General features: G+C 34.3%; 1 protein-coding gene across 5 annotated transcripts in view; it reads left to right on the forward strand.

Moving 5' to 3' along the window:
- Positions 1–15,489, forward strand: part of ATAD2B (ATPase family, AAA domain containing 2B) — a 122,630-nt gene that overhangs the window by 28,905 nt on the left and 78,236 nt on the right. For all 5 annotated transcript variants that reach the window (XM_027555972.1, XM_027555974.1, XM_027555975.1 and 2 more), the window contains 5 exons: positions 2,106–2,181; positions 8,611–8,709; positions 12,349–12,460; positions 12,773–12,888; positions 14,346–14,520. In XM_027555972.1, the coding sequence (XP_027411773.1) occupies positions 2,106–2,181; positions 8,611–8,709; positions 12,349–12,460; positions 12,773–12,888; positions 14,346–14,520 (578 nt within the window). The remainder of the gene's footprint in view (positions 1–2,105; positions 2,182–8,610; positions 8,710–12,348; positions 12,461–12,772; positions 12,889–14,345; positions 14,521–15,489) is intronic.

Genomic DNA, 15,489 nt, shown 5'->3' on the forward strand with positions numbered 1-15,489 from the left:
CCCATGGACAGAGGAGCCTGGTGGGCTACAGTCCATGGGGTCGCAAAGAGACGGGCACGACTGAGCAATTAATACCAACAGTGTATGAGTATCAGTTGCTTCCTATTCTTGTCAACATTCAGTTCTGTTCAGTCGCTCAGTCGTGTCTGACTCTTTGTGACCCCATGAATTGCAGCACGCCAGGCCTCCCTGTCCATCACCAACTCCAGGAGTTCATTCAAACTCACGTCCATTGAGTCGGTGATGCCATCCAGCTATCTCATCCTCTGTCATCCCCTTTTCCTCCTGCCCCACTCCCTCCCAGCATCAGAGTCTTTTCTAATGAGTCAACTCTTTGCATGAGGTGGCCAAAGTACTGGAGTTTCAGCTTTAGCATCATTCCTTCCAAAGAACACCCAGGACTGATCTCCTTTAGGATGGACTGGTTGGATCTCCATGCAGTCCAAGGGACTCTCAAGAATCTTCTCCAACACCACAGTTCAAAAGCATCAATTCTTCGGTGCTCAGCTTTCTTCATAGTCCAACTCTCACATCCATACATTACTACTGGAAAAACCATAGCCTTGACTAGACGGACCTTTGTTGGCAAAGTAATGTCTCTGCTTTTTAATATGCTGTCTAGGTTGGTCATAACTTTCCTTCCAAGGAGTAAGCGTCTTTTAATTTCATGGCTGTATTCACCATCTGCAGTGATTTTGGAGCCCAGAAAAATAAAGTCTGACACTGTTTCCACTGTTTCCCCATCTATTTGCCATGAAGTGATGGGACCAGATGCCATGATTTTCGTTTCCTGAATGTTAAGCTTTAAGCCAACTTTTTCACTCTCTTCTTTCACTGTCATCAAGAGGCTTTTGAGTTCCTCTTCACTTTCTGCCATAAGGGTGGTGTCATCTGCATATCTGAGGTTATTGAGATTTCTCCTGGCAGTCTTGATTCCAGCTTGTGCTTCTTCCAGCCCAGTGTTTCTCATGATGTACTCTGCATAGAAGTTAAATAAACAGGGTGACAGTATACAGCCTTGACATACTCCTTTTCCTATTTGGAACCAGTCTGTTGTTCCATGTCCAGTTCTAACTGTTGCTTCCTGACCTGCATATAGGTTTCTCAAGAGGCAGGTCAGGCGGTCTGGTATTCCCATCTCTTTCAGAATTTTCCACAGTTTATTGTGATCCACACAGTCAAAGGCTTTGGCATAGTCAATAAAGCAGAAATAGATGTTTTTTCTGGAACTCTCGGTTTTTCGATGATCCAGTGGATGGCAATTTGATCTCTGGTTCCTCTGCCTTTTCTAAAACCAGCTTGAACATCTGAAAGTTCACAGTTCACGTATTGCTGAAGCCTGGCTTGGAGAATTTTGAGCATTACTTTACTGGTGCGTGAGATGAGTGCAATTGTGCTGTAGTTTGAGCATTCTTTGGCATTGCTTTTCTTTGGGATTGGAATGAAAACTGACCTTTTCCAGTCCTGTGGCCACTGCTGAGTTTTCCAAATTTGATGGCATTAGGTGTGGTCATTTTTTAAAATTAATTTTAATACATATTTATTGTAGTTTTAGTTTACATTTCGCTAATGACTAGTGAAGTTTAGCATATTTTTATGTGCTGATTTGCCAAGATTATCTCTGGTGAAGTATTGAAATCTTTTGCCCATTTTTTTCAGTTCAATTGTTTGTTTTTTATTACTGAAAATTTGAGAATTCCTTATGTACTCTTGATATCAGTCATTGTGATTTACAAATATTTTCTCAGTAGCTTCTTGAAAAAAATTCTCAATACTATCTTTCAAAGAGCAGAATTTGTAATTTTGATGAATTTTAGTTTATCAAAACATTTTAATCGATTAGGCTTTTGGTGGTGTGTCAAAGAAATCTTTGGTTAACCTAAAGTCACAAAGATTTAGTTTAACATTTTTTTTTTGAATGTTTATTTGCAGCTTATAGTGTTTACCACAAAGTATTTATTTTTGTTGTGCTTCCTTTAGACAGCATTTAGAACCTGAAGACAGCTTTTATTCAGAAAATTAACAGAAGTAATTTCTGCTTCTTTAATATATCAGTTTATCAATTTATTATTAATTATTTCTGTATTGTCTTTTTTTTTTTCAAGTACCAGCTCATCAAAAAAAGAGGGAAAATACCCTTTTTGATATTCACAGATCTCCAGCAAGAAGAAGTCATATCAGGTATATTCTGTTAGTTTTTGAAAGGAGGAAATATTTCCATCTATCATTTAGATATCTCCTTAAGTACTACATAGTATAATGCATTACATTGAGGATATAGGTTTTAATGTCATTAATGATAATGCCAGTGAGAACTAAATAGCATCTTCTTTAATTAGTCACTAATAGTTTTTACCCTAAGTGTGACTGTTATCTTCCTGATTCAGTTTGCCAGAAATGATTATTGTTTTAACAATTATGTTCCCTAAAGCTACACAGCTTTCTGGTCTCTTAGTAAGTTGAGTCTAGAGACTCACATTGCATTCATTGGAAGAATTGATTCAGTTAGTCTTTGCTACTTTTAGTTTCCTTTTGCCCTTTCAATTAGATGTACAAAGAGGCGTTTTGATTTTGAAGGACTGTCTTCTCTACTGTGTTTTCTGAAAAGGTAATCGATTCCCCATGGCTCAAAAATGAAATAAACATTAAAAGCTGTTTTCTAGTCTCAGTAGCCTCTCAGTATCCCATAGAAACATTTTTGTTAGATTGTATGTCCTTAGAGAATATGTTCATACATATATGTGTGTGTGTGTGTGTGTGTGTGTGTGTGTATATATATATATATATATATGTACCAATACATATATTGATTGTTATCCCTTCTTTTTACCCAAAATATACTGTGCACATTGTTCATACCTTGTTTTTTCACTGGATTTGTTTTCACTGTCTTTTCATTTAAGTATAGCAAAATTTCACATTTATAGTTCTATAACATTACTGTATTTAATATAGATATACTGTAATTTTAAAATTATTTCTTTATTGAGAGTCAGGTTGTTTTCACTGTTTTGCTATTACAGTGTATGGTTTATAATGCATGCCCTTGCATAATCATCTTTTACATGTGTACAAATATGTCTGTAGGATAAACTTATGGAAGTGGAATCTCTGAGTTAAAGAGAATGTGAAATTGTAATTTGATGACCTTCAATGCTGTTGAATCAGCTTGTGGTCCACCCTGCAATGTATGAAAGTCCCTACTTCTCTGTATTTCTGCCAGCAAAACGCATTCTCAAACTTTTGGATTTTTGCCAGTCTGAGACTTGAAAAGGAAATCTTGTTTTATTTTTGAATCTCTTAACAAGAGTATTTTTTCCTGTATTTTTAAAAGACATTTACTTTTTTTTTCCTGAAATGTCTGTAAAGTATGCCTATTTTATAATAGATTCTTGCTCTTTTTTTTAAACTATTGCTAATTTATAAAATTATATGACCATGTGAATCTGCTTGCTTTTAATCTACTTTTAGTAGGTATGACCTAAATCAAATCCCTTATGATTATACAGTGGAAGTGACAAATAGATTCAAGGGATTAGATTTGATAGACAGAGTGCCTAAAGAACTATGGATGAAGGTTTGTGACATTGTACAGGAAGCAGTGATCACAACCATCCTCAAGAAAAAGAAATGCAAAAAGGCAAAATGGCTGTCTGAGGAGGCCTTCCAAATAGCTGAGAAAAGAAGAGAAGCGAAAGGCAAAGGAGAAAAGGAAAGATATATCCATTTGAATGCAGAGTTCCAAAGAATAGCAAGGATACATGAGAAAGCCTTCCTAAGTGAACAATGCAAAGAAATAGAGTAAAACAAGAGAATGGGAAAGACTAAAGATCTCTTCAAGAAAATTAAAGATACCAAGGGAACATTTCATGCAAATATGGACACAATAAAGGACAGAAACATTATGGACCTAACAGAAACAGAAGATATTAAGAAGAGGTGGCAAGAATATACAGAACTATACAAAAAAGACCTTAATGACCCAGATAACCATGATGGTGTGATCACTTACCTAGAGCCAGGTATCCTGGAGTGTGAAGTCAAGTGGGTCTTAGGAAGCATCATTATGAACAAAGCTAGTGGAGGCTGTGGAATTCAAGCTGAGCTACTTCAAATCCTAAAAGATGATGCTGTGAAAGTGCTGTACTCAATATGCCAGCAAATTTAGAAGACTTAGCATGGCCACTGAACTGGAAAAGGTCCATTTTCATTCCAATCCCAAAGAAAGGCAATGCCAAAGAATGTTCAAACTACCACACAATTGCACTCATCTCACACGCTAGCAAAGTAATGCTCAAAATTCTCCAAGTGAGGCTTTTAGCAGTACATGAACCGAGAATTTCCAGATGTTCAGGCTGTATATGGAAAAGGCAGAGGAACCAGAGATCAAATTGCCGAATCCGTTGGATCATCGAAAAAGCAAGAGAATTACAGAAAAATATCTGCTTCTGCTTCATTGACTACCCTAAAGCCTTTGTGTGGATCACAACAAACTGGAAAATTCTTTAAGAGATGGGAATACCAGATCACCTTACCTGCCTCCTGAGAAACCTGTATGCAGGTCAAGAAGAAATAGTTAGAACTGGACATGGAACAATGGACTGGTTCAAAACTGGGGAAGGAGTACATCAAGGCTGTATATTGTCACCCTGCTAATTTAACTTATATGCAGAATATATCATGTGAAATGCTGAGCTGGATGAAGCAAAAGGTGGAATCACTTTCAGTAACCTCAGATATGCAGATGACAATACTCTTATGGTAGAAAGTGAAGAGGAACTAAAGAGCTTCTTGATGGTGAGAGGAGAGTGAAAAAGCTGGCTTAGACTAAACATTCAAAAAAACAATGATCATGGCATCTGGTCCCATCGCTTTATGGCAAATCTATGGGGAAACAATGGGAACCATGACAGACTTTATTTTCCTGGGCTCCAAGATCACTGCAGATGGTGACTGCAGCCATGAAATCAAAGCCTTTGCTCCTTGGAAGAAAAGCTATGACAAACCTAGGCAGCGTATTAAAAAGCAGAGACATTACTTTGCTGAAAAAGGTCCATATAGTCAAAGCTATGGTTTATCCAGTAGTCATGTATGGGTCTGACAGTTGGACCATGAAGAAGGCTGAATGCCTAAGAATTGATGCTTTTGAACTGTGGTGCTGGAGAAGATTGAGAGTCCCTTGGAGTGCAAGGAGATCAAACCAGTTAATCTTAAAGGATATCAACCCTGAATATTCATTGGAAGGACTGATGCTAAAGCTGAAGCTCCAGTACTTTGGCCACCAGATGTGAAGAGCTGACTAATTAGAAAAGACCCTGATGCTGGGAAAGATTGAAGGCAGGAGGATAAGGAGATGACAAAGGATGAAATAGTTGGATGGCATCACTGACTCAATGGACATGAGTTTGAGCAAGCTCCAGGAGTTGGTGAAGGACAGTGAAGCCTGGTGTGCTGTGGTCTACGGGGTTGCAAAAAGCCAGACACACCTGAGTGACTGAACAACAAGTAGTTCTTTCTTTATGTAGTATAGAAGTCCTTTGTCACAAATTGCCAGTCTTTTTTCTCAGTTCTTAGTTCGTGTTTTAACTTTGCTTTTGGTTGTCTTTACCAGAAAGTTTTTATTTTTATGTAATCAAATTTATCAGCCTACTATTTTTTTTAGAGGGGCTTCCCAGTTGACCCAGTGGTAAACACTCTGCTTGCCAAGCAGAAGATGCAGGTTCAATCTCTGGATCAGGAAGATGCCCTGGAGAAGGAAATGGCAATCCACCCCAGTATTCTTGCCTGGGAAATCCCATGGACAGAGGAACCTAGTGGGCTCCTGTTTAGAAGAGCCTGGTGTGCTACAGTCCACGGGGTTGCAAAGAATTGGACGTGACTGAGTGACTGAACAACAATTACAATATTTTTAGATTTTGAATTATAGTTAGAAAAGCCTTCCCAAATCCAGAGTGTTAAGGAAGTTCACCTTTGTTTATTTTTATTTTATTTAATTTAGAATACTGATGGTTTTCTTTTTTAAAATTTTTATTGGAGTATAGTTGATTATAATGTTGTGTTAGTTTCAGGTGTATAGCAGAGTGAATCAGTTATGCATATAGCACCTTTGTTTATTTTTAATGTTTCATATTTTACTCTACTTTTGATCCATCTGAGTTTTATTCTTGTGTGAGATTTGTAGTATGGATCCAGCTTTTTTCCCAGGTGGAAAATGAGTTTTTCCAACCTCATTTATTGAGTGAATCTGTGTTTTTTCCATTGATTACAGTTGCCACATTTATTACCGAATTATGTATAATGTATAAATATTATATTACATAAAAGATGTCCTTGTCAATTTTTTTTCTTTATTCTTATATTTTTTCTCAGATGGCTGTTTGTATATATGCAAACAGTTAATTTCTGTATATTAATTGTACCCCACTTCTTTATTGGGAATGCCTCTAGCAAATCCTCTGTAAGATTGATGCTTAAGAAAGATATATTTTATATTTTAGACAATTCGTGGTTGTTAATAATCTTGTCATTGAGGCTTAGAGGATTTTTGTTTTGTTTTGTTTTTTTGGTGGTTGTTTTTGACTATGCTTCATGGCTTGTAGGATCTTAGTTCCCTGACGAGGGATTGAGCCTGCATCCTTGGCAGTGAAATCTCAGAGTCCTAACCACTGGCCTGCCAGGAATTCCTGGACATACATTTTTATTTCTCTTGAGTATATCCCTTGGGGTAGAATTACTGGGCCATGTGATAACTTTATGGTTAATCATTTAAGAACTGCTTGAATGTTTTCCAAAGTGGACTATACCATTTTACATTCTCTCCATCAGTGTATAGGGTTTCCAGTTTTTCATATTCTCTTCAAAGCTTAATATTGTCTGACTTTTTGATTCTGGTCATCCTGATGAGTATAAAATGTATCTCATTATAATTTTTGATGATATGAGGCATATTTTCAAGTGCTTATTGGCCATTTTAATACTTTCCTTTGAGAACTGTCTTTGTGTCCTGTGCCTATTTAAAAATTAGGTTGTCTTTTTCTTACTGACTTATAAGGGCTCTTTATATATTCTGTATTCAAATTCCTTATCAGATATTTGATTTGTAAATATTTTATCCTGTTTCGTGGGTTGTGTTACTATCTTGATGATGTTCTTTGAAGCAAAAAGAACTTTAATTTTGATGAAGTTTAATTTATCTTTGTTGTTATTGTTCATGTTTTTGATGTCGTATCTAAGAATCCATTGCCAAATCTGTGATCATGAAGATTTATTCCTGTGTTTTCTTCTAAGAGTTTTATAGATTTAGCTCTATGTTTAGGTCTTTGATCCATTTTGACTTTCTTTTGTGTATGATGTGGCCCCTTCCCTTTATGATCCATTCTGCTTTTTGTGATATTGTGATACATTTTATAAACCTAGCAATTTGTTATTAGAATTATTTTTATAATTCTGTTTTATTTAAAAAGATTAGAGAATAAAGGCAATCAAGTATATGTTTATAGATTTTGGATAATAACTTTTATTTTATTTTTCTGGGTCTCTTTGTTTGTTCTTGTGAATTCAAGTAATCATCTGGAGTCATTTCTTTAGCCCAGTATGTACACTATTGCTTCTGATCACCTCATTAGAGCTGATGTATTATATTTTTATATATTAGGCTCACAAGACACACACATAGAGTAAATGAACTTGAAAACAGGCATTTTTTCTTAAGGAGGGAAAGAAGTTAGAAAGTAAAATCAAAATTGCAAAGATTGAGTAGGTAACTATTTCAACAGTCTTCCTAAGGTCTTGGGAAACATTAAAATCTGATACAGGATGAAATGAAAAGACTCCTATTAATCAGGAGAAGGAATATTAGACATGTTAAAAGTCTTAATGAGCTGGGGAAAATCTGAGTTTTCTATTGAGGGAATTGGAGTTGAATAGATATGCACAGGGTGTACACCATCCTTGAAGGCCATTCTGAGTTTCAAGTAAATTAATTTACAATGATTCCATTTTGTATGATACCATATTTTCTAGGTATCTTAGAGGTGTCATCAATTATTTTAATAATTAGATTTATTGAGTATTGTTTTTCCTCAAGGATTTTACTTTGATACTTTCATTCCATAGTAGTTATGATTGTAAACTTTTCTTCAAAAGTATGTTTTACAAGAAATTCAGACAAGATATAAGTATCTTAAATCAAAAGTGGAAACTCTTGTCTTCCTATAAACTGATGTATTTTTTTTTTAGCATATGTACTATTTCTGATTGTTTGGAAAATGGGAAAATAAGAGAAAAGGATAAGCTTTCTTTTCTAAGATTTTGATATTATTTATCAATCAGTGATAGACATTCCCTAAATTTGGATGCAAATTAAATTTGTTGTTTGATGGCTTTCTAAATTACCCTATTTAAAAAATTACAGCCTCATTCTCCTCCTGTTTTTTTTTCCTTCTGTTGAAAATTGCATGAGTATAAGGATCTTAATAAATATTTGCCAAATGAATGAGTGAATGTATGTATTTTATACCAAGCTAACAGTAGATGTGGTGCTCAGAATTTTGCTTTTTAAAAGCCCTTTGCTGCTGTAATGATTTTAAGGATTTTACTCTCTTTAAATAGGAGAAAGAAGCATGCTATTCACAGTAGTGACACAACTTCTTCTGATGAAGAACGATTTGAAAGAAGGAAATCAAAGAGCATGGCAAGAGCAAGAAATAGGTTAGTAAATTTTTAATTGTTACTTCCATGGTAGAAAAAAGGAATAACAGTTTAAACTTTGTGATTCTTACCTGTACCAGTATTTTGCTCACAGTGATACTCAACACATTAGAGTAATACACTAACTTGGTTTTTACATAGTAATTTTTAGAGTAGAAATCTAACCATGGGAAACTTCCCATAAATTACTTAACTGTGTTAGTATTCAATAAAACAGTGTGGGAAGATAAAGATAGAACCAGGGGAAGAGTCCAACCTCTATGACAGTTCTTGTTCAGTAAAGAAAGAAAGTGAAAGTGAAGTCACTCAGTCGTGTCTGACTCTTTGCAACCCTGTGGACTATAACCTACCAGGCTCCTCTGTCCATGGGATTCTCCAGGCAAGAATACCGGAGTGGGTTGCCATTTCCATCTCCAGGGGATCTTCCTGACCCAGGGATTGAACCCTGGTCTCCCGCCTTGCAGGCAGACGCTTTAACCTCTGAGCCACTGGGGAAGCCCACTCCTCTAATCCAAATCCATTTAATGAGGCTGATTTTAGATGCTTAAAATGATGATAGCACTCAAGAGTAAGACTTGATTTTAAATAGAATTATTTCAGGAGTCCTTGGGTTTTGTTGGAAACCTTGTTATAGTTTTGGTTTAGTGAATGCCTCTGGTGATCTTTGCTTAAGTAGAGTGACTCATTATTACATGGCTCACTAAAATCTTAAGAGTTTTCAGCGGGGAAGGGAATCAGTGTTTTGCCTATTAGAGCATCAAATTATAATTTATCCTTTAAAATTTAAGTTAATGTTCTAGCTTATATGTACAATATGTACAATATTTAAAATAATATTTAGAAATTTTATATTTAGCAAAGCATTTCTATACTTTAGCATTATATATTTACTGTAGAAATATCAAGTTTTCAGTTAGCTGGTCTTGGAAACAAGTTTGGATTGGTGTAGATTATATGCTAGAAAGAGTTCCTTGTGTGGATGACAGAAAGAAAGTGTAGGAAAATCTAAGTTTAAATAAAAGAGTATAATGCCTCTTTAATCTGAACTATTCTGATACCTGCTTTGGAAGTTTTTAAAGTAAGTTCAGATTCAGAAATATCAGTGAAGTTACATTCATTATAGAACCTATACTTTTTTGAGGCTATTTATGTCATCTTTTGGTGTTTATGCAATATTTAAAAGAGGCAGTAGGTTGTATTTTCTTAGGGATAATTAAATTAATATTGTATAGGATTTTGAGTAGCTAAAGATGTATTTTAAGGTACCGACACAAAAAATAAGGCTTAATTTTAAAAACAGGATCTAATATTGGTTTCTCTTGAATTAAAAGAAAGGAAACTTATTTCTTCAATCATGTATTCTGAATTGATATACATAATAACTAAGGATAAATTTAAATATTGTATTAAAGCTTGAGTTTATTTAATGTCATATATAATATTAATAGTGTATATATAGTAGGTCTTTTTATTTTGTACTTATAGAATATCAGGTTTGTTAAGTTTTCTTATTTAGACTAGGTTGGACTCTTTGGGCAAATAAATTCATGACCTTAATTGCTTTGTCTTGTGAATAAATTTATTTCTGATCTATTGAAAAGAATTTAGGAAAAGTAGATCGAAAATATGAAATCTCTTGTCATTTTCTGGGTTATGAGAAAAGGGAGAAAGATAAAAGTGTGTCAAAGCAGATGGCATAAACAGATGGAGAGATATTCCATGTTCCTGGGTAGGAAGAATCGGTATTGTGAAAATGGCTATACTACCAAATGCAGTCTACAGATTCAGTGCTATCCCTATCATATTACCAATAGCATCTTTCACAGAACTAGAACAAAAAAATTTTACAATTCATATGGAAACACAGAAGACCCCCCATAGCCAAAGCAGTCTTGAGAAAGAAGAATGGAGCTGGAGGAATCAACCTTCCTGACTTCAGATTATACTACAAAGCTACAGTCATCAAGACAGTATGGTACTGGCACAAAACCAGAAATGTAGACCAATGGAACAAGATAGAAAGCCCAGAAATAAACCCATGCACCTGTGGGTACCTTATTTTTGACAAAGAAGGCAAGACTATGTAATGGGGCAAAGACAGCCTCTTCAATAAATAGTGCTGGGAAAACTAGACAGCTACATGTAAAAGAATGAAATTACAATGCTTTCTAACACCATACACAAAGATAAACTCAAAATGGATTAAAGACCTAAATGTAAGACCAGAAACTATAAAACTCTTAGAGGGAAACATAGGCAGAACACTCGACGACATAAATCAAAGCAAGATCCTCTATAACCCACCTCCTAGAGTAATGGAAATAAAAACAAAAGTAAACAAGTGGGACCTGATTAAACTTAAAAGCTTTTGCACAGCAAAGGAAACTATAAGAAAGGTGAAAAGACAACCCTCAGAATGGGAGAAAATAATAGCAAATGAAACAACTAAAAAAAGGATTAATTTCCAAAATATACAAGCAGCTTATACAACTCAATGCCAGAAAAACAAAAACCCTATCAAAAAGTGGGAAAAAGACCTATACAGACATTTCTCCAAAGAAGACATACAGATGGCTAACAAATATATGAAAAGATGCTCAACATCACTCATTATGAGAGAAAGCAAATCAAAAGTATAATGAGGTATCACCTCACACCAGTCAGAATAGCTATCATCAAAAAGTCTACAAACAATAAATGCTGGAGGGGATGTGGAGAAAAGGGAACTCTCTTGCACTGTTGGTGGGAATGTAAATTGATACAGCCACTATAGAAGATGGTACGGAGATTCCTTAAAGAAACTAGGAATAAAACCACCATATGACCCAGCAAATCCCACTCCTAGGCATATACCCTGAGGAAACCAAAATTGAAAAAGACACATGTATTCCATTGTTCATTGCAGCACTATTTACAATAGCTAGAACATGAAAGCAACCTAGATGTCCATTGACAGATGAATGGATAAAGAAGTTGTGGTGCATATACACAATGGAATATTACTCAACCACAGAAGGAACACATTTGAGTCAGTTCTGATGAGGTGGATGAACCTAGAACCTATTATACAGAGTGAAGTGAGTCAGAAAGAGAAAGAGAAAGATAAATATCATATTCTAACATGCTGCCATCTATGGGATTGCACAGAGTCAGACACGACTAAAGCGACTTAGCAGCAGCAGCACACATATACGGAATCTAGAAGAATCGTACTGAAGAACTTATTTACAGGGCAGCAACGGAGAAACAGACATAGAGAAGAGACTTATGGACATGAGGAGAGGGGAGGAGAGGGTGAGATGTATGGAAAGAGTAACATGGAAACATATTACCATATGTAAAATAGATAGCCAATGGGAATTTGCTGTATGGCTCAGGGATCTCAAACAGGGGCTCTGTATCAACCTAGAGGGTTGGGATGGGGAGGGAGATGGGAGGGAGGTTCAAAAGGGAGGGGATATATGTATACCTATGGCTGATTGATGTTGAGGTTTGACAGAAAACAACAAAATTCTGTAAAGCAATTATCCTTCAATAAAAAAATAAATTTAAAAATGTGTTAAAGCTTTAAAACTTGTTTATGATTTTAAGAACATGTAACTTTTTAATGTTATCTGCTTAAATTTTTATGAATTTCAGGTGTTTGCCTATGAACTTAAGAGCAGAAGATTTAGCTAGTGGTATTCTCCGAGAACGTGTTAAAGTGGGCGCAAGCTTGGCTGATGTTGATCCAATGAATATTGATAAATCAGTAAGTTTTGTAAATGGTTTTCTAGAAATACCTCTTTTTTTTTTTTTTGGTCACACAGCTTGTGGGATCTTAGTTCCCCCATCAAGGATTGAATCTGTGCTCCCTTCAATAGAAGCATGGCGTCCTAACCACCATACTGCCAGGGGATTCCCTAAAGTATAATTTTTTGAATTCTGTTTATATATGAACTTTATATTTAAACTTCAGTTCCTGCTGAAGGCATGTATTTTGCAATCATTATCTCATAAATTAAAAAGAAACCTATATATAATTAAAATTATTTTGTACTAAACTTTCCCCCTTCTTTCCAAGGTGCGGTTTGATAGCATAGGTGGATTGAGTCATCATATTCATGCACTAAAGGAAATGGTAGTATTCCCACTTTTATATCCAGAAATTTTTGAAAAATTTAAAATTCAGCCTCCAAGGTTAGTAATGCTAGATGTTTATTATTGTTATTGTTAATTTATCAAATTTCAATTAGTAATTATAAATCTAAATATTATTTATAAATATTTTATGTATATTTATTTGATATGTTCTAGCAATGAGAATTAGGAATGAAAGTTTATTATTTAGAGCTCAAAAGCTGTGGTACTTGAAGTTTATATTTCAGCATTTAAGGCTCAGACATAGGATGAGATTCTTTATGCAGGCCTTGAATATACAAGTGGATTGCCCAACTAGATTTTCCTTAATTTAGTCTCCTAAATAGCATTGAGTTTGATACTATATGTTGTTTAGTCTTTGAAAGCACAATTTCAGTGAAGTGTTTAATGATGTGGTATTTTTGAAATGGTAAACTTGATAATTTATTTTTATGATCAGATTAATTGTGTCTGATCATGAGGTGGTTAGCTAGTTAACTATTAGAAAAGACTGAGCAATTATGTCAGAGGAAATTGGGTAGAATGAAATATTCTGAAGATGTACACATAGACTTAGATTTAAACTGCTTAATATCCTTTTTTATTTAAGAGATTTGGTTCTAGTTTGTTACTTTTAAGGATGTAGAAAATCTTTTAAAGAGTCATCTTCTATTTGAGTGAGTTAAATGTTGGCCTGTAATTCTACAGTGGCTCTTATGAATCATAATAGAAATTTATTTACTTTTTATATGATATGATCCAATGAATATGATTATATCCATTGGATTCAGTTACTATTAAAAAATAGTAAATTAAAGAAAACCCATTAATGAGAAACTTTAAATAATGGAGTTATAAACAAAATATGTTATAAGCTAAAAGTAATCTTCCTCTTTAGAGAGAACAATTTTTATATTCTTTATAACTTTCTTTTATACATATATGCATATATTAAGTTTATGATTTTGCCTGTATTGTGTGCATTTAAACATTTAATATAAATGAGATTACTCAATAATGCCCTTATGTAACTTTATTTTTCGCTCTATAATATAGATACCTCATATTAATAAATATTGTATGTATTATTCTATTTGACATCATACTAGTATTTAATTTATAGATATAGTGGTGTATTTGTCCCTTATTAATAGATAGCATTTAGATTTTTTAAGAAAGTCTATAACATTCTTTTGAGTATTTCTACATGATTTTGTAAAAAATGTGCAATTTCTGGGTCACAGGGCAAACGCCTTTAATATGTTGCCAAATTACTGTCTCCCCTGAGTGAGCTATTTCTTGCATCCCGAAGCTTGATTGTTTTGAGAACATTCTTGAGGGCTCTCAGCAAAGTGAGACTTTTGCCTGTGGACTACAAAATACAAAAGGCTTTGTTGGTGTCTAATGATAATCAATATACATTAACTCAAACTTATACAGGAGGTGCATACTTTTAAATTGATTATTAGTGCTAATGGTAACACTAATTTAGTTTTATTGACTCTCTATTCCTCTAGAGGCTGTTTGTTTTATGGTCCTCCTGGCACAGGTAAAACCTTGGTCGCCAGAGCGTTAGCTAACGAGTGCAGTCAGGGAGACAAAAAGGTGGCTTTTTTTATGCGAAAAGGAGCGGATTGTCTGAGTAAGTGGGTTGGTGAATCTGAGCGGCAGCTTAGGCTTCTTTTTGATCAGGTAAGTGAAGTCAGCTAATGTGAGAATATCTTCTTAATACTTAATATATTTGGTCTATAAATATTATACAAATTGTTCATAACAAGTCATATTTACCAATCAGTATGTTAAATTTAGGATCAGTAATTGGAATTTGTATGTCTTAGAGGTATTTAATAGCAGTTTCACTAGTACTAATTTAAGATGATTTACAACATATTTATTGAGGTGGCAACTTGGCATATAATAAATACGATGTTAAGTGCTTTTAAGATCCCTAGATATCCCATATAGCTAATAATCTAACTGAGGGACTAGAACAAGCATAAAAAGCTAAATATCTGTGCAAGAAATATCACAAAGTATATTATTTATTTTCATGAGTTACAAATATGCTAGAAGAATTCAGTATTAAATGAATGCTTTTAAAAGACTGCATAAGGTAAATGAATATCATTTGGGCTATCGTTACTATTTATTTATAACTAACTTTAAAAATACCATTTCCTAATACTTATAAAATTAGTCCTGATATAAATTCACTTTTTAATTATTTGGGGTACTGAAGGAAGTCATTCATACATTGTAATGCAACTTATATCTTGTTATGTCTAAGGAGATTCACATGACACTTTAAAAATGCTTAGAGCAAGCATTTGTTGAATACCCATTACTGAGTTGATGTGTATCAAAGTTCTACCTAATTGGTAAAGCATTTCAAATATTATTTTTAGTTACTGTCGGTATCCTTGTTAAAGACTGCTGTGTTCTAGATAGTGGGTCTAGAAAATGGGATAAAGTAAAATTGTTAACTTCAAGGTGTTCAGTGTCTATTGAGAAGTCAAACATATGCAGTCTTCATGTTTCAAGAGGATTTCATAATAATTAGAAAATAATGTAAAATAACATTGGATTTGGGGAGAATCAGCTTGGGAATACTGGCAAATTGTCCAATGACTTAATTTTAAATTTTTGACAGTATTATACTTT

This window comes from Bos indicus x Bos taurus, chromosome 11 (genome assembly GCF_003369695.1).
Source record: "Bos indicus x Bos taurus breed Angus x Brahman F1 hybrid chromosome 11, Bos_hybrid_MaternalHap_v2.0, whole genome shotgun sequence".
NCBI lineage: Eukaryota > Metazoa > Chordata > Mammalia > Artiodactyla > Bovidae > Bos > Bos indicus x Bos taurus.